Genomic DNA, 20906 nt, shown 5'->3' with positions numbered 1-20906 from the left:
GGTTAACAGTATGAAAGAATTAAGTCAAAACCAAGCAAATATTTATTAAATAAAAACTTATTACGAATTCACAACAAACATTTAAAACACTTTGGCACTGAGTTACACATATTTTACCTAAAGTTACATACATAAACACTAATTTGCGAGCACGAATTCTTCTATATTGGTATCCAGGGCTTCCAGTATGGATTCTGTGTCATATGGAATAGCTGCGAAAATATATAAAAATATGTTCATATTGCGAGTGACACTAGTTACTCTTACAGAAAACAGTAAGTAGCTGGTATATTTGTTTTTTTTGCGTTTAACACAAATGCCAGAGACTCCAAAAATGTCTTCTTTCGTATTATTTTTTTTGTTTAGTTGCAGACCCGGGAGTTCTAATAAATGTTATAGAATGTTCTAGTAAACATTTAGGGCTTGTTTCACAAGGTTCAAGCATATTTTGTTTGACAGTTATCATATTAACCATCAAATTTACGTAGTGCATACATATTTATCACCATTTATTTGGGAGCGTAGATTGAATCGTAATTCTTGTATTTGGTTGGCTTATAGTATTATATACTTATGTACGGAAGTTGTCAAAACAGGCCCTTACGGTAGACATTTTGTCGATGTTACTTTATTAATATAATAAACGTATTCTGAATTTGATACTTGATCTTATCTGTTCGATAACATAAAATCGACAATGACACAAGTTAAATCATTACGTGAACATTTTATGATTCCTTGGAGCTCTCGCGCAGACTTTAATATGGGCGGCTGTTATCCACCATCACGCAGGTTAATTAGCAGTACTTTACCGACTTTTCGATATTAAATAATGTATAGGTTGATAATTATTCAATCGTTATTTAAGTGGAATAACATACCTATATTAATCCATTTAGTGGGGTCGTGTCCCGACTCCTTCCTAGAGGCCATAATACAGTCCCTTAAAGCCAGAGTAACGCCATGGGCGGTACATATTCCCATCTCACCGCAAGCTTGAAACAAAACATATATTTATTGATCTGAAAAGTCTTCAAATATTCCAAATAAAATAAGCTTGTATACCCTGGCCATGGATGTAATATGTGAAATATATGTAATAAGGCAGGCCTACATAAATATATTGTTAGGAACTGAAGTGATTTTAATTGAAATAAAAAGAACTACCACTGACTACAGAAATATTTTCAGTAATATTTTACCAACCAACCGATTTGTACTTATCAATAACCAACTGCCTCGGTTTGTCAAACGCTCAGTGTTTTTATAGCAAAAGGTGCCTTATAAACTCCTCCATAAGAATATTTGTATCCTAACAACATATTAATACTTACTTTTGGCGCCCAAAACTCCTTTAGAATTCCTGGAGTTATGCCTCAGAGAGACGTTGTAAGTGACCGGTATATCTAGGCACAGCGGTACATGGTAAGTAAGAGATCTATTCGTCAGCAATTTCCCATTATTCTTATCGTATACTAGCTTCTCGCAGGTGAAATATCCAACACCTTGTACGAAGGCACCTTCCACCTAAAGAAAACAATGATTACTTTTCATAGTCGACATTTTAATGTGATTAATTGACTATGACTATGGACACTCTTAGCACGAATATTTGCCTAGCAGTTTTCGTACTAATTTTTGTTATATGGACACGGCTAAATGATCACAGCACCCGATGATAAGTGGGGTACCTATTGATGTTTTTATATGCAATGTGTAGGTCGCAAACGCCAGTCATACTTAAAATATCTATAATGAAACGGGTACAAAAAGGGCTACAGTGGTGTGTACAAATCTAAAATTATTTTGTGTACTGTGTGTGTGAAAAAAATACTATCACAGACTCGATGTCCGTATGGAGATAAATTGTATTAATCCCGAACAGAGGTTTGAGTTTCGTGGTTTTGTTTTCATGGGACAGAAAAGCTCTCTGTGTAGGGATTCAAAGGACTGAGTAGCAAGCCGTAACAGGACGTATGAATTAGTGAGTGTGTGTGTGCGCACAAAGAAAGGAATGATAGATAATAAAGCAACTCTCGGATTGTGTACTTACTTCGTGAAAAACGGAACAAAATACTAAAATTTAAAAGAACCAAAAACTGAGAGTGAAGTTATCGCTGTGATTATTTTTAACATTGGCATTATTAATGAATAAATCATTTACCTGTCCTATGTCGACCGCCGGATTGACGCTCAAACCGCAGTCCTCCAGTATATCAACCCGAACCAACTGGAACTTGCCAGTCAACACATCCAACTGCGTTTCTATACACGAAACCGCAAACGCACTGTACCCTTCTAAGCCTCGTTCAGAGTCCTTCATCATGTATGAACAAGTCAGGTCGATTAGTTCATCACCTGCCGCCATTGTAATGCTTGGCCAAGATACATTTCCCATACGAGCCCTGATCGGAGCTAATCTTTCCATCAAAATGTCGCACGCTTTAATAGTAGAGTAGCACACGCTTTCCGTCGTAATACTTGATCCGGAGAACACGTTGTTTGAAGCGACGAAGCTATGACACGATATCACATGAACATATTTCAGCGGTATACCCAATTGTCGGGCGCAGACTTGAGCCACTTTCGTGTTCGCTCCTTGTCCCATCTCTACACCGCCTGTAGAAATCGTCACAGTACCATCTCCTCTATAAATCGATATGTAAACCGAAAAATTACCATAGTATATCACGGGGAAACTCATGACGTTGATGTTGATAGCTTTCTTCATCCATCTGTTAGATTCGTTGAACCGTTTTACTTCTGCAAGGCGCTCTTCGTAGTTAGAGCTTTGCTTCAAAGTATCTATCATGTCTGGTAGATCGTTGTCATCGGCTCTCATGTTGATCTTTCGTACTTCCAAGGGGTCTTTTTGGAGGGTGAAGGCTATGTGACTCATTATGTGCTCCACCGAAGCTATGGCTTCACACGTGCCTGGAATAAAGATAAAATATTAAAAAAGTTACAATTAATACAAAATCCAGGTTAATACAAAAACTTTTCATAGTGAAGTTCTTCCATCATCATTCTTAATGCCTTTGTGTCTACTAGAGTTATGCTTTAGACAGTAGTCGAAATCGCGTCGAATCAACTATTTATTACTCGATAAACAAACGAATTACTTAGTTAAATAAAATACTGTTTCCTAAAATGGGATTTATCGTCCCATCGCACAATGCCTCTTTAACACTAAGGTTGGCAATATTTGTAAAATATTTTTTGTACCTGGGGCTCTGGCAAATGTATTAGAAGCCAGATCAGTAAGAACAGTGGCGGTTTTTACAGAGAACGTAGAAGGATCGTAGCAGTTTGCGAAACTGGATGACGTGTACGTTGTTACGTTGTCGTTGTTAGAACATCCCGAGTCTTGCACCAACGTGGTCTCCAGGTATTGGATCTTTCCATTATCATCTACTCCCACCTTAAAAATATCAACGAGTTAAAAGTATTTTTGAAAGACTAAAATATTTTTTGCTGACTCTATTTTAAACATAGACAAACAATGAACTGCCTAATATACCGATTCAAGAGTAGAACTCGGAACTGCTACATATCCATATGGTCTATGGACATAAATGCAATCATCTATAAAAAATAAATATTGTAACATATCGGAAATAACACATGTTCCATCCCATCGTCAAGAGATGGCGCTACAACGGAACGAGTAATTTATACGTTGCGATGTCAAGATTCTCCGGCGAAACATGACGTCTGGAAGCATTATATGTTAGTTGAAGAAGAAAGAAATTATGTGGTACTATCTTGTGCTATTGTATTTGCTTCCACTCAATTTAGGAATTAGCTTCCACTGCGTGGGACTACTTCCAGTAATAACGGCAAGAGGGTTGCGCTTCCACCTGGTGGGACACAACACTCTGTGTTATCATTCATTAAATAGTGTTTGTCGTATCATACTGGCATTTACTCTTGTCGCCCTGCCTCAACATCACCGCAGTCATGTTGATCATATCAACCTCATCCTCATCTGCACCATTTCTTCCCCTGCACTGCACGCACATCAATTTCATCTCATTACAATATGTATTTATTTGCTATTTTTTATAATACTTAAATCATTCTCTTCTTTCTATCTTTAATTTTTTTATCATACACATGTTTTCATCTCTGCACCACCCAAGCTTGACTGTTAAAGAGTGCCTGTGGCATTAATTCCCCTTTTACATGTTATGTATGAGATTCTAAATAAAAATAAAATATGTGACATACCTCATACTCGCACAAAGTGGGTATTCTCCCACCGGCGATAGTGATGTTGGTCTGCATCGGCAGTATGAATCGACAAGGGCGGTTGAGATTGTACGCGACCAGGCCGCACGCCGCCGCCACTCTCCCGTTGCGGCTGATCTTACCCCCGAAACCGCCACCAATGCGACTCACTTTCACCAGTACTCTGGATAAACAAAATACAGGGACATTTTGACATTTATATCATCATTGGTGGTAGGTCTCTTATTTGTGAGAGTCCGCTTGGGTAGGTACCACCGCAAAGTCTATTGCTGCTGCCAAGCAGCAGTGTGTAGTCACTGTTGTGTTCCGGTTTGAAGGACGTTGTAGCCAGTCTAACTACTGGACATAATAAGACTTAACATTTCATGTCTCAGGATGGCGAGCGCAGTGGAATACCAAACAATATTTTGTAATTCAAGGTGTTGGATGGTATGTCTACTGTTTATGAGCGAACGTATCGCTTACCATCAGGCAAACGGCAAGCTCGTCTCGTCATTTAAAGCAGTAAAAAAATCGTAAAATTAGTTAGCTTTTTAATAGGATACTCACTTATTTTCTTGTATACCCAAACATCTAGCAATAGCATTCTGCGTTAGATCCATCCATTGCGTCGAATCGTACACCTCTAGTACCTGGTCTACAGGCTTCGCCACACAACTCATGGGTTCCATATAATAATGATATTGCCCTGCGATTTCATATCGTCCTTTTATTATATTAGTAACATTATCACCACGGCTTGTTGGAGTCACCCTTCCTTCTCCATTAGCGTATCTCGAACTGTCTTTCTTAGCTTCATCTATCGTGATAACTGGTTTTGTGTTCTTTACGTTTTTGTAAGTAACCCGGACTTTCTTAGCTACAGAGTGAGCCAACTCTTCAGAGTTAGCAACAACAACTGCTACAGGTTCTCCGTAGTACTTAACCTTCGTGGCGAGAACTTCCTCGTCTTCTACCTCGAGCTGTAGCCCTGGGAGGATGAATGAGTTTTTGCCGGGAATATCATTAGCTGTTATAACAGCAATCACACCCTCTATTTCCTAAAACATATGAATAAATGAATCCTTCCTAGCCGAATTTCGATCATGGCTGGCAAACTCGACAGATATCAGCCAGGCACGCAAGAGATATTACAGTGCACAAGTGTGTGTGCAGTAGACAGGTTCATACACGTAAAACGGGGCCTATCTCCATATTAAGAACACATATACCAACTCCGGCCAAATATGGAAACCTACCTCAGATAATATTATTAATAACTTTTAATGGCCTCAGAACCGCGCCACTACGCAATGAGGCCATGTCTGAATAAGATATCATATTTTAATATTTTAGGTAATATGTATCTTTCAATACATACCTATGTGCAACATGAAATAGAAATTTAAATTCTAGCTATAATGCGAGAGAAAATTACAGAAAAGTAGGTATATCATTGAATAAATTTTACCTATAAAGTTATACAAAGGTTGAAACTAAAGTATTATATAAATTTTATATAAATGGTTGTTGATATGCCAATAAGGGGAAGACAAAAATAATGTCGCACAGGTGGTAAAAGAAAAACAAACTCCAAAAGTGTCATTAACAAGGACGCAATTGTCTCAGTAAACATCTTTTATGAAAACTTTGGTTCAAAAATTGCTTATTCAATTGTTTTATAAATTACTAGATAGTGCTCGCGACTTTGCTCACATGTAATGAATTTTCTGCTACAAGTCTCTTTTTTACCTTGGCTTACGTTTTTAGCCAGACAACCATCGGCTTATACAAACACACAGAACTTTCGGGTGAGTGCTTTAGGCGCTCGGGACCATTTCAAGTCCTTTAAACCTGTTGCGATATATAATGACACCAGTTCCACGCCAGCGACATTTTAAAAATCCCATTACTTCCCATGGAAACAAATTACCGCGATAAAAAGACCATGTTTAATGCTTATCCATGACATGGCTATCTGTGTGTCAAGTTTCAATGAAATCCATTTAGTTGTTTATGCGTTTACTTCTATCAAACATTTTCACAAAACTTCGTATTTATGTTTGTAAGAGTAAGATAAGAGGAATATGTCGGACCTAAGGTATGATGTTGAGTATTATCGCCAGTTCAGTTTGGCAGAGCATTTGTTACAAGTGGACTATGCAAAAATGCGGACTGGCTTTATTCCATTCTGGGGTAAGATAGCTGCAATATACGCAGCAAAAAAAAGTAATTCTGTGATATCCTTTAGGAAATTTCCCAGACGTGAAATTTAGTCGCAAGACCTTCAAGTCTACAGTTCATACAATCTACCATTAGAGGAAATATTTATTTCTAAATCCAATAATTATTGATCGTCCACTTCCAAAACGCATATATAGCGAGTCAGCGACCACCGTACACAAGGTGTTAAATCCCGCCATAGGGGCCCACGTAAATATATCGTAGTTCGGGATCAGCCTGTGTATATTTAGTTCCAACAAACCCTTATAATTGTGTCGACTGCCGCGGAGCAATCATCTCTCGTCAGTCGACATTCTATTGGACCCCAATTCACTTACCATCTGGTGTAGTTGGGTCACTCTAACGTGCACGTAAAAAAAAAATACTTACCAATATCTCGTCAGTATGAACTTTATCCACTTCTCCACAATGCGTGGTAGACAGTACAAATGCCCCAAAGACTTCATTGGGTTGCGGCGGTATATCATTAGCATATAATGCTTCTCCGGAACTCTGGATCAGTGCCTCTAGCTTCTGGACTGGCTCGTTGAGAGGGTACAAAGAGGGGTCAGTCTGGTAGTCTTGCTTGCCTTGGGAGACAGGACGCGTGAGCAGTTCCCCTCCTGAACGGTAGGTAGGAGGTACCACGGAGGTAGGAGCAGCGTTAAGGACGAACTGTAAAGAATAAAGGTGAAAATTTCTTTTAACTGTCTTCCGTTTACAAATTTTAAATATACAATGTCACTAACTGCTTTGTCTAGGTTACTAATTGCTTTGTCCTGTACACAGTTCTGTCAATTTGGTCTTTATAACTTTACATGTGTTTTGTTTTTGTGGAAATAAACTTATTATTATTATCAATCATCAAATAAATATTATTTGTGTGGTAAAATACAACACGAACAAATTAAAAATGTCGTTTGTAGGAGTACAATCTATCAATTATTTCAATTTTATGTGCAGTCAGGTAACAATTTATTTGGTTGATAATTTTTAATTGACAATTGAAAAATCAGCCCTAATATTTTGTAAATAAACGTCGGTTGTTCTAAGCTTAACTTTTTATATTGTTAAATGATTACTGGAAAAAATAATTAAGTTACCACCATTCATATTTAACAACAACAACAAACAAAGATCGTATTCGATAATAACATTTATCTGTTACGTGTTTAGCCTTAATTTACATAATATCGTCACCATACATAAGTATATAAGTCGACCAAATACAAAATTCATTCTCTAATCTCCCAAATAATTAATAATAAAATGTATATCTAGCTTCATTAGTTACTGCCAAAAAACTCCCAAATAATTAATCATTAAATGAATTGGTATCTAGCTTCATTAACTACTGCTAAAAATAATTAACTGGAACTTGTGAAACAGGTTCTTAGCATCGACTTGATGTATCAGTAAACATTTTACAATTTAAACAAAATTTATAACATTAAATTCCACAACTTAAATTACATAGCTTTAAAACTTTATTGCATTTTTATTAATAGTTAGTTGGCTGGATACTTGGTATAAATTATTTATATATAGGAGTTGTGTTATAAACGCCCCAGGAGGATAGATGCCGCGACATCGATATATATGTATTTGCCTTGTTCATTATCTAACATATTTAGAAGCGCACTTCGACTAGTCTAACTTTATACAGTGTAACCTTAATATAACGGCCCTCAATGAAATGATTTCCTCGATATTACCAATTTTTCAAAATGCAAAATATAATTTTGCACGCATTTGACAAAAACCTTTTTATAACGAATTATTATGTTGAGTAAAATTTTATAGCTTTGCTACTATTATCTTAAACTAACATTTTTTTTTCTTATCAAAACAAGAGGCATAGGCGCCCTAAGGACGAGGAATACAAATATAATAGCTCGGCAATATTGAATATCTTTTTAAACATCTAAAAGCCCAATTATTGATAGAAAAACTAATTTAACAGATTAGTCTAATTTTTTTTTTATTATTGCTTTGAATGACGATCTTAAAACTTAAATCTGGCTTCTGTAAAATCTATTCGCAATAGACAAGAAAAGGACAAAAAGGTGAGACAAATAAAATAAATACTTCGTAGGTCTCTGATATGTGAGAGGTCGCCTGGGTAGGTACCACCAGAATGTCTATTTCTGCCGCCAAGTAGCAGTGTGTAGTCACTGTAGTATATCAGTTTGGAGGATATTGTAGCCTGTGTAACTACTGGACATAATGAGAATTAACATCTTACGCATCAGGACTGCGAGCGCAGTGGAATACCAAACAATACTTTGTAATTCAAGATGTCGGATGTTGTTTCAACTGTTTATGGGCGGTCGTATCGCTTACCATCAGGCGAATGGCAAGTTCGTCTTGTCATTAAAAACAATGAAAAAAGTTGTAAAATCACATCATTACATGTGATCAAAAAAGCTGTTTTATACATAATAAAACCACATGGAGCTACTGTATACTTGATTTGAGTATTCTACTTTCGGCGTATAATTAAATATTGATTTTGTACATTAAAGTTCAATTATGTTATGGATTATTGTGTTTTTTGTCAGATATAACTTATAAAGCACATTAAATTAAAACGAATACAAGATTAATTATTCTCATGCTATTTTATTTTAAGGAGTTCCCTGCTGCTATGTTGAAAGTCGAACAACGTTTTTTTTAATATGGTATTGTCTTAAGAATATATTGAGCCTAACCCAAAAAGAATTATCAAACTCCTATTTGATTTGGAAGAGTTTCCCTATGTATTTTGAAATTCCAAGATCTTATACCAATGAAATTAAAATTAAACCATTAAATAAATGTTTTATCACATATGAGCTAAATTTAACCGAAAAATACAACTAAATAAACAATATATTTTTACAAGAGAAAATGCAAAAGACTTCGCCATAAATAGCGTAAACAAGATTATAATTAATTTTATCAAATTAAAGGAAAATTAGTCTGAAAACGGCTAGGACTTAAGAGTTCAAGAAAACAGTTTTGAATTGTTGTGTCTTCTATAACCCTATAGCTATAAGAATTACTGATATATCCACAACCGGAAGAATGTACGAAAACAATATGACTTATTTGATGTGTGCATCGAATTTAAAATTCTTTGTTTTACCTTCTAAGTTACCTCAAGATGAATCATCTGATTTGAATCTTTGTAGTAGTATCGTAACCTAACAATGTGAACCATCGACTGCGTCACAAAAAAACAACGTAACCTGTACTTAATTTTTTGGATACATTTCTTATTCAACGCAAGGTTGCAAGCTATTACCCAACTGATTACTGTAATTGAAGACAAAGAGACCGTAATAATTATCGCTCATAAATATCATACGTTTGCTTTTAAGGATATTTCGTTGATTGCCCAAAACCAGGTAAAGGATCGACGACTTGCCGTGGCAACGCAAGTAAACAAAAAGACGTTCCAATTTACTCGACAACTGTTGTTATACTTTATCTTGTGAATAAATTTTATTTGACAATTAAAAAAACAGTATTTACTTCAAACGGGAAGTTAAATAGAGCATATCATATTACTTGAAAAGAGCAGGGACACGCTAGATACAAGGCGCTTTTGATAGGACCTTCTGAAAATCTTTAGGGGGTTGTGTGTTCATCAGTGGGTTTCATGTGGCTGATAATAATAATGTGTGTAAAAGCAAATATTCTCACCTTATAGAACAGTCCAAGAGCCAACTTCTTCCTAGCGGCTGGAGAAGGTTCCGGTGGATTTTCCTCTGGCTCCAACTCACTTGACAGAATCCTCAATGCCTCTTGTAGCGTTGCAGTGGAGAATAAATTCTTATTTTTCAGATAAACTTCGGTTTCCTTTGCGTGCACGAAGTCTGGTGCTATGTTCCCGAATACGATGCTCGAATCTTGGATCTTGTTCTTTGAGTCTACTCGTAAAAGAAATGCTGCATTCACTATGGCAAGCGCGTTTTGACTTCTAGGCATTATCTGCAAAATTACATTCTGTTAACAACGCGTTAAGGAACCAATTGCACCAATATGTATTCAGAATAAATGTAATTGATAACAAACAAAAAACAATATAGCAGGTCTGCTATGAAATATAGAGGTAAAGTTGTATATTTGTAAATAAATTCGTAATGATTATTTTTCCATAAACAAAATTTTACTTTATAGCTGTTGAAAATATGGGAGCCTTCACTCAACGGCGGCAGTTCTATGTTCATCAGAAGGCAACCTTGCATATCGAAGTTCAGGAACTGGGGCAGCGATAAGCTGACGATTGAACCGTCGTTGGTACCTACCAAAGATGATAATATTAGTTTCCTAATAGACTTAGGAAAGTATCAGTAAGTACTTAGCTAGGAAATTGATAATATATTTCTTAAAGTTACAATACATTCAACAACATAACCAACCACAGATATTTTAATAAACTACATTCGGTGCTATATAATATCGGCCTTAGACCAATTGTCCTACTGATAGCATGAACGCTCTTACATACCTACCGTGGGTCGTGGAAAAAAGGTTAATTCATGCATTTTGCCGCTCCCCTAGAAATGCTGGCCGAATGGGAGTCATCCCCCAAAGCCTTCAGTACACTACGCGACTGTAAAGGGTGCTTCGACTCTCTTTATTATTAAAAATTATATTAATAGAATTCACATATGTAAACTTTTTTATTAGCATATTATCAACTTACGGACATTGACGACAGCGCCTACACATTCAAATAGTAGAAACACATCAGATTGATAATGAGGGTAGGCACGCTTGTACATCAAGTTACCAGCCAGTGACGCGATCTGTAATGACAACGGGGTAACAATAGGATGGCATGACGGTCTCCCGCTCCGAGAGGTAAAGGACCATTTAGGAGAAACCTAAGGTTTTACGAATTGGCACCTAAAAAAAGTTCGCGGGAAAAATCTACATATATTAAAAACAGTTTTTATTCGACAAAAATTCTAACTAATACATATAGAATTCTTAACAACCAGCTTATTTAAATAAATCATTTAATTGTAAAGACCCCGATTTTAGGATTTTTGTAATTTTATTTTACTTTATACTGCTTAAATATGTTTTTTATTTTTCTTATAAATGGACAGATCTAAAATTATTATATTAATGATTTCATGCTCCAAGTATGTAATAAGTTTGAGGTTGGTTAGAATTTGTTCGAAATAAAGAACCAAGACTCAAACAAAAAGCGGACATCTCCTTTACAGATATTCTTCAGCAAACTGGCAACAGTGGTGAATGGGCCGATTCTTTGAATTTCCAACCTTCAGGATGTAATTACATCACTGATGGTAACTTGCTTGTTTATCGATAAAAAGTTTCCATGTGTGTTTGTACACCTGTAGAGGCGCATTCAAAAACTCTTGGAACATATTCACAAAACAATTATATTTTGAATATAAACGTGTGCATTACTCATTACCCGCCTGCAGTTGTAGTGTATACTTACAGTCTAGTACCGAATAATATAATGAAACATCTGTATAGATATTTACGAATTTCAACTGCATATCGCAAATTAATAGGTATAATTTTTATATTACTACCACGATATGATTCCTTATGTTTACGCGATTTAAGACATTAAAATAAAAGTATTTTTCGGATTTCATCGCATTTTTTTATATTCAACACTGTGAGTTTATTCTGCATAGATCACACGCTGTCAAAAGATTAAAAATAATATAAAATAGATGCAATTGTAAAATGTGGATAGATATTGTAACTTTGAGGTTTTGGATGACCAACACATCGTTCTCCCTCCTCTACGTCCCCCTCCCCCGTGACCAGGAAGTCTGAAGCCTACAAAACGTAAAAAAGAAAATAATATAAAAAGCCGGTTGTAAAATCGGAAAAATAGTTTTGTTTCAATTACTAATTCTTTTGAAGAGTAAGCTAGCTAGAACACAAAGCTATACTAAAACTTTAATTTCGAGAATCAAAATATAAACAAACTTACATTCCTAACAGGTATATGGGCGATAACTTCGAAATGCGGCACAAATTGTCCAAGGTAAGAAAAGTCGCAGTTCTCCTTGGAAGTTTTCTTGAATAACGCTATACAAGCTTCTAGACACATGTTAGCGCCAAGAATCAAATTCTGGTCGAATTTGTAGTATTTTAGTGATTGGACTTCACTTATGTCTATTAAAGTTTCAGGATATTCGAAGTTTTCCAGGATACCTGAAATTGTTAAGGGATAAGTCAAATGCTTAAAGTTATTCAAAATATTTAGTTAAACATGTTTATAATAATAAAGAAATTCTAGCAAAAAAATGTTATAAAATATATTACCTATGGAAGCGATAAATAGGACAAATCAGGTAAAACCATTCAGGAATCGAATATTCGCACAGTGCGGTTAATTAATTTTCATTTTCAAACAAATGGAATATAAGTTATGTTTTAAAAGTTGTCTTGTGGCGTTATAGTACGGTACGACTACAATGCTGAGGTATCGGGTTCAGTGCCAGGTGGGGCAAAGTTATGTTGACTTTTTCTACTGAGTATATTCAGCCCGGAGTCTGGAATTTGCGCCCGATATAGTGATAGCCTCGCCTCGTCTCACATTGTGGGAAGGAATACACACGGCGCAAAGGAAGTGCTCTAGTTGTCCCTCAGCCTACCGCTTAGGAGATGAAATGCTTGTGTGTGCATGGTAAAAGTTAGAAATACTTTTAATTATAGTAGTCTGTACAACTTAACCCTGTCTAAAAAAAAGAGGTAGAGGCCGCTCGCTGTCGACCTGGTGGTCTAATATAAATAGAGACTTCAAGAAAGCTAAATTACCAGATATGAGAACCCAGGATAGATTAAACTACCGCAAACTAGTGAGGAGACCCGACACCAAATAATGAGGACAGGGTTAGACAGAGAAAAGTCTGTAGAATAATTAATATATCTCACCTTTTCCAGTGTTCCCATCAACTAGCATATAAGAATGAATTCCACGCTCTTTAAACACTTTGAATATATCGTCTATTTCAAATACTTTATAGAAATGATAATTCCCAAAAATCCATGGAAATCATTGACTCATCTTGAATCTTTTCGATAACACTCCAATCGCTGCAGTCGCTTCTGACGGATGACTTTCTAGTTATATGACATTTTTTTGTGCAAGCCGTCACATCTTCTATATCGTTGACTACATGACAGAATTTGGGAGAAGCGTCACATGCGAAGGACTTGACAGTGTCCATGAGTGGGCGGAAGCCAGTACAACGGCAAGTGTTGGACGCGAACATCTTTTCCATCTCAGCCATGGTGAGGTGCTTGTCTTTGATGCTGCATATCAGGGCAAATATATCAAATATAGTAAAACTAATCAGCTTACTAGAACTAATGTATTATAATTGATACAGGTGCCTATCGTTAGTTCAAGCGTGTATGTAGATTTTATTAGCAGGAGATATTATTTTTGGGACAATTTTACCTTTTTCGGTGTTATACATAGTGTAATGCTTACAGACACCCATCACGTATCCTTGGAATCGGTCCTGCATTACCAGTAAAAAGTAAAAAAAAATACAGCTATTTCTACATGTTTCGATAGAGATTTACCTAGATTTACGCACCGTCATCTATATAAATATAAAAATTAATGTCTATTTCTCTTGGTCATCGTATCAAGCGTGAACGGACCGAACGATTTCGCTTTTACGTTTTTTATTGTGTTAATTATTTCAGAAGGTTCTTAGGAAAGAAAAAATTAAGGAAGTTGAACGGAACATTAGAAAATTTCGGAAATTTAACGGCGGTATTAATTTTATATAACTCTCAGTTGTTTTTAAATAACTGACAGTGATTGACAGAATGTCGCTGCAAATTCATAGTTAAGACAGTACGTCTGTCGGTTCAACTTGTATTTCATAAATATTTGTCATAACAGCTACTCTATTTTAATTAACAACATATAATATTTAAGAATGACAATAGCTTTATTAAAAGTCATCGGGAACAAATACATTGTTTAACTAGGTGATGAGGCAACAAAAACATACTTATGTCAATACAAAATTAGTTGATATCATAATAAATAATCGGCTGTTTAAATATGAAATACGTTGTATGTAAATATATTTGAAACACGATATCTCCTCAAATGTTTAAGGTGACGTTAAGAACACAATACGTACATATTCTGTATTTATAATATTCTTTACAAAATATGAGGAAAATGCTATCGTTGTTACATTAAATAATTTAATTTATATAATGTATTTATATTTTATTGTAACAACGTTTCTTTTCCCAAACAAAGAAAATTAAAATATTAATGAATTAACCGCCTCGTTGGTATACAATGGGCGGCTTCACATTAGTCGCGCAGTTGCAGCGCGATCGTCGCGGGATAAGGTAAAATTGCCACAACATAAACGGACTTTTTTTATATGGATTTTCCTTATCAAGCGCTGTAGCCGCGCGACTATTTGCAGGCGCTCTTAAAATCGCAACTGCATGCTTTGCATATGTCTTTGTGAGAATTTTTGGTCCCTGGACTGTGAACTGTTAAGTTTTATAAACCACGAGCCATAAGTCCTGGGTTCAAGTCCCAGGTCAGGCATTAAAAATATTATTTTTCGATTTAAAATATATATATACACCTCGCTTTCAGAATATATCAAGACGGCAGAACCAAGCTGTTTAAATATTTTGTTTTAAAGAATAAATACCTCATCAGGGAGTATCAATGTCTTACAGAAATTATATATAGTGATATTTTCCTGTTAGGTTTCTTATAAAACTACCTTTCCGAAGACGAACAAACCAACCTTCGTACTTCTTTCTAATACATATTTCTTTCTTATAAGGCCGGCACCGAACCTATGATTATTGCATATTGTGGGTTTTAATGTAAGTTTGAGGCACAACCTAACTACGAAAATAAAAAACCTGATTTCAGAACGTTGCTCCACCTTTTCTGTTTTAAAATTTCCGTTGCCAGTATAATATAGCATCAACCCTGAATAATTATAACATACTGTCGTGCTGCTGGGCACGGGTCTTCTCTACTATCGAGAGGGATTAGACCTTAGTCTACCACACTGGCCTAATGATTCTCATACCCTCATAATTCTTATAGATAACTTCTAAAGTATGCAGGTTTCCTCACGGTATTTTCCTTCCTTAAAGCAAGCGATAAAACACACATAGCTATACAAAAGTTAGAGGTGCGTGCTCTTAAGTTTTGAACTTGCAGACATCCGTCTCATCAGTCCGTTCCACTCCCAACTAGGCTATTGCCGCTTATCCTTGCCAGTACAACTAATTAATTATATTTTAAACAACAACACGGAGAGGTTTTTTATTTTCTTCATCAGGCTTTAATATATCTGTTGCAAGTTTAGTAGATCGCTAAAAAATTACCTGTTCAACTGCATAACCCATCCAGGAGTGCAGTAGCCGCACTGAGTGGCGTAGAACGCTGCCATCCGGGTTTGGATGTCGTCGTAGCCATCCCGCCGGTTGCCGAGACCCTCAACGGTCGTGATCTCCCAGCCGTGGCAAGAGAACACCAGCACCAAGCACTACAAATGATAAGTACAGTACACGGCATAAGTCATGAGCATAAATGAACAGTTGTGGGAAAGAGCATGTACAAATTTAATGAAAGTGTAAATAGCGGTATGCCACGTGTCAATAAACGAGTATTGAAAGAAGAACCAATTGCGCGAAATATCGGAGCAGTAGACTTCAAACTGACAAATCATGAGTCACGACTCGTGCTTAAAGTGATAAGAATAGGAGGAAGAAGAGTTACTTGGTCATTTAATTTATTTAAATAAAATTTTACACAACCACTGGTACTCTCCTAGTTTGCCGAAATTTACATAATTTACACCACGTTCGAGGGGCAATTTGTGTAAATATTTGAACATGTTCTAATTTCCAAACATTTTAAACATCTTAGTCTATTTTAAAAATTAAAATACATGATAGGTATAAATGACCCTATAAGGTACTCACAGAGTTAACAGAGAAGGTCTCAGTCTGCTTGCTGGGGTAGCGTTTAGCGCGCACGGTGACGATGCACGCCCCGCACCCACCTTCACGACACATCGCTTTGGTGCCCGGCAGGCAGCGATAGTACCGCAGGTACGCATTTAACGTCGTGTTGCGCGGGATGCATTCGTTTACTGTCATAAAATAAATAGGGTTAGTAAGTCGACTTTATTTTATATATATTTATTCAAAAGATTCAGCTTCCTTTAAAAGCGCTTTAAAAACTTTATTGTAAATACCAAGCACTTTTGTCCCGTTGGAGGACGAACCCCGGGCCCTTGAGATGAAAATACTTCTTTAGCGGTCCCGCGCCGCGACGGCCATTATATCAAAATACTACTGCGTACTTATAATAAAGTAAAACGAAAAACAAATTTAATTTTTAATTTTATTTTATTTTTAAAATTTTAAGTACACAGTCGCTTAAACAGTCTTGGTAAACATGAATTGACATGCAAATAGCAAGCAGTTAAATAGATTGGCCATTTATTTATAAACACTGTCTGAATTGTTTAATGCATGTTCAGAACACGTGATGAAAGGCCTTACAATACGCATCTGCACTGTATTTATATTGTCTTTAGAGTAACTATATAATTTTACTTGCAATTTTAAATCAAATGACTTTACCTCGGGCAGGCCTATGCAAGCATAGTACGTGGCAAAACGAGAGGTTTGAGTCTAAAACGTCAATTCATGACAAATCAACAAAATTTCTTCGACACGATTGATCATTGTTTCGTAGTAGTGTTCAATGGACAACCTCCAGGGTCGCCGCCAATATTAGTTTTAGGGAGGTGCATCTACGCACTATACCACATGATATCATTAAGTGTTTTTTTTTTAATTCAAATCGCGCGGATTGTCAAAACGTCTAATCAAAAACAAATGGTTGATAGTTTCCATTGTTGCAGATTTATTCAGTGACATATTTTTTGGGATTTATTTCTGGTCCCAGCTCAGGTGCCTACCTAATTAATTACACCCCCTTACCGGCGCCCATGGCCATCTCATATCAAGGTCCATTAGGAACTTAAAGTTTCCCTCAATTCCATACTCAAACGCGACAGACTAATATAGTAATCGGATTAAACCCGAACGCATACCCAATACGTTTTCAAATTACAAGCACAATAGCTCTGTAGTGCGTACAAGTGCAAACTTCAATAAAATATTTAAGCGGCGTGATCTTGATCCCAATGCTACGAGTGACCGCAAGAAGTTGCTTAATCCTTAGTTTTTTAATGAATTTATATAGGTAGATACTTCCTTTTAATATTTTATTTAAATATATTTTATATTTTATTTTTCGTATTCTTTACATCTAGTTTTTTAATTGCTAATTGTATCATGATCTACAGCATTTGATTGCTCATCGTTCACTATAATGTTCCTATAGTTGAAGACTCTTTATTGGCCTTCATTTAACTATCCCAGTGCTATTTAGATTCGTATAGCTGCATAAAATATAGTGTCTGGCTGCCAATTAGTCTCTCGTAACCGGTTTCGATCTCAAAAATGATATTAATTGGTTCAGTTTTTTTTCTTCACTGATAATAAAATTGTTTACAAGGATAGAACGTACCTAATATACGGAGTGGGATATGTTTTATGTGTGAAAAGTAGTATTTGATTGTCTACATTTACTTCGTAAAAGCAGGTATTCTTTATCGACAACGATTTAGACACTTCCGTCAAGGATAGCCCGCAGCTGTCTCACAGACCAGATGGCCACCAAGGAGTTTTAGTTGGTATTGCCTTTTGCCATTACTCGGTCCAGCGGTGGCCCGACGATTTCCATTTCTCCGGGTGACTCAACGCCGGTTCGTAAGTTCGGCGAACGCAAGCCGGTAGTAGATCAATTATATTGCAAAAACAAAAAAAAGCATCTCTAACAACTTTTTATCGACGTGAATGTTGGACATAAGTACATGACAATTATTCGGATGTATGTGACAGCGTAGTTGTCCCGAATCACAAGAACGGACACGTATTGACTTTTCTAAAATGATGTGTGTATTCTTTGTGAATTATCGCTTGCTTTTTTCGATGAAGGAAAACATCGTGAGGAAACCTGCATGCTTGAAAAGTTCTCTATAGGAATTTTGAGAGTGTGTGAAGACTAAAAATCCGCACTAGGATAGCAGGGTGGACTAAGGCCTAACCCTCTCAGTAATAGAGAAGGCCCGTGCCCAGCAATGGGACAATATATAATACAGGGCTGATATTATTATTAATATATTATATAATTATTAGGCCGTGACGTCACCTCAATTTAACAACACATTGCCTACAATATAAGAGTTGTCATAATTATTATGAACAATGTATGACTGTGTTCTTCGTTCGTTATTATTAGTTGTCTCAAACTAATTAATTTCTATAGTGACTAATTCTTTAATTTAGGTGCAGTTTTGCTAGAATTTTTATGCAAAAACGTGACAATTAAATTTATTATATCATAACTCAGAAAAAGGACTAAAACTATTAAAAATAAATGAGAAGCTTCTGGGCCCGAGAGGCTAGTGAATGTTGACTGAATAAAAATCTTGCCTGCTTAATTCCCAGTAATAAAAATGTGAGAGCAGAAAATATTTTGATATTATGAAAACAGCAAGATATTGTATACCTATTGATTTAGTTTTTTGGCATTAATTGCAATATACAAAACAAACTCACGCTTATATTCCTGAATGGATAGACAGAATAGCAACTGGGGTATATACTTTTCGACATGTGTGAGGTGCACATACCATAATGCAATAGGTGGCGAGCCTATCACCATATCGGGCACTAATTCCAGACTTCGGGAAATTACATTAATCGGACAAACTTAAATTAAAATTCTTAAACAGTAACGTAAACATGCGTACGAGGAAGTTTGTAAATTATACAAAGTGCTCATAAAAGTGTAAGGGAATGGAGACCATTTTTTTCGGCACGAATATTAAATTAAGTACCTACAACTAATAACCAGATTAAATCAGGTAAATAGAAAGCCTGTATCTAAATGCAAAAAGACGGATTAGGCACCGTAAATGAAATAGGGCCGTCTGACAATACATTACATTTTTTATTTACTAACATGTAAACATTGTAAGAAATTGCAATAAAACTATTTTACGGTTTTTCTCGCAGTTTTTGTGGTCACGGGTTAGACTGACCTTCAAGGTTACAAAGTCTTCGAAACATCGGAAGAAAATAATAATATAAAAATCGTAAAATAGTTTTATTTCAATGTCTAACGTTCGCGTAAACATAAGAAATTATTATAGTAAGAAATTAGTCATTATCCTCAATGAATATTACCAACCTTTACATATCTGTCCATTGACAGTAAATTGTATACATTTAGCCATTCTCGCCGCTTCGTTCACTTGCCAATACACTGAATAACGTTGCGAATGTAACTAAATTTTTTACATGCTCACATTATTTATATGCCGCTCAGTTCAGTGTTTATGTAGAGAAACACGTTTAAATTTTCAGATGGATGTATTATCCATATATTTCTGAAATGCTAAATAATTATTATGGGGAGATGGGGTGGATTCGTAACGATAAGACCGCCATTTGTACCACCGAGGTTTAAACTATTTCCATCATATGTAAACATATTTGTTTGTTTTTAAAACCTATGGTGTACACAAAAGATATAAAATAAATTCGCAGTTTTTACATTTCGCTTCATATTTTTTTTTCTAAAAGGTGTACGACATTCGATTCGGGTTTACACGATAGCTAAGTTATTTATCTTAGTAAATACAAGTTCATGAAATGCAACATAATAAGGAAATATTTTTGTTCTAAAAATCAAAAAACGTACGAAAGCGCCCCTTCGAAGGGTTAACTCCATGTGTTAGTTACTTGGATTTTGTGAGATATAAACATAGCAATCGCTGAATAGACTTGGTTGATATGTGGCCCACTGACATAATGAGATAGATATAGGCTTTTATTTCTCCAGGAAAATGACAAAGTTAGTGTTTTATCCCAGGAAAGCCTTAAGAGGAAAATCTGACCGTGAAAGACATCATCTCTACATTTGTTATCCACTCTTTGTAATTACGCATCATATTTAAGCAAAAAAACATATGTTTACTACAATGTGGCCACATAATATATAACAGTGCAATTTTCATATACGAATGAAATATGAAAAAATTACACATCTACCTGCGTGCGAATCTACCTATCCAAAATACAAATTTTACATTCGAATTCTAATATTTTTAAAAATATTAAACATATTGTAAATCGCTTTTACACTTTGATAAATTAACAATACTCTATAATTTAAAAAATATTTATACTCAAACGAAAAATGATATAATATGTTACATTAAATAATTTACGTGGCGTAAAACACCTGTATCTTCATAACAAATTACGAGCCTGTAGGGTACTCAAACTACGCGAAAGAATGCCGACTC

At 35.7% G+C, this 20906-nt stretch overlaps 1 protein-coding gene across 1 annotated transcript; it reads right to left on the bottom strand.

Annotated features, from left to right (window-relative positions):
• Positions 1 to 24: 24 nt before the first annotated feature.
• On the bottom strand, positions 25 to 19909 carry LOC115452966 (xanthine dehydrogenase/oxidase-like). Its single transcript, XM_037437559.1, is given in 17 exon segments — positions 25 to 212; positions 882 to 995; positions 1335 to 1527; positions 2165 to 2934; positions 3226 to 3421; positions 4231 to 4414; positions 4801 to 5291; positions 6844 to 7128; positions 10141 to 10428; positions 10611 to 10741; positions 11147 to 11249; positions 12428 to 12651; positions 13375 to 13483; positions 13485 to 13755; positions 15838 to 15998; positions 16438 to 16607; positions 19787 to 19909. Coding segments are annotated over 17 exon segments (3810 nt in total). The 5' UTR covers positions 19833 to 19909; the 3' UTR covers positions 25 to 138.
• Positions 19910 to 20906: the final 997 nt, after the last annotated feature.

This window comes from Manduca sexta, chromosome 11 (genome assembly GCF_014839805.1).
Source record: "Manduca sexta isolate Smith_Timp_Sample1 chromosome 11, JHU_Msex_v1.0, whole genome shotgun sequence".
Lineage (NCBI taxonomy): Eukaryota > Metazoa > Arthropoda > Insecta > Lepidoptera > Sphingidae > Manduca > Manduca sexta.
Note: the sequence above shows the minus strand (reverse complement) of the source record. Positions and strands in the feature narration are given on the sequence as shown.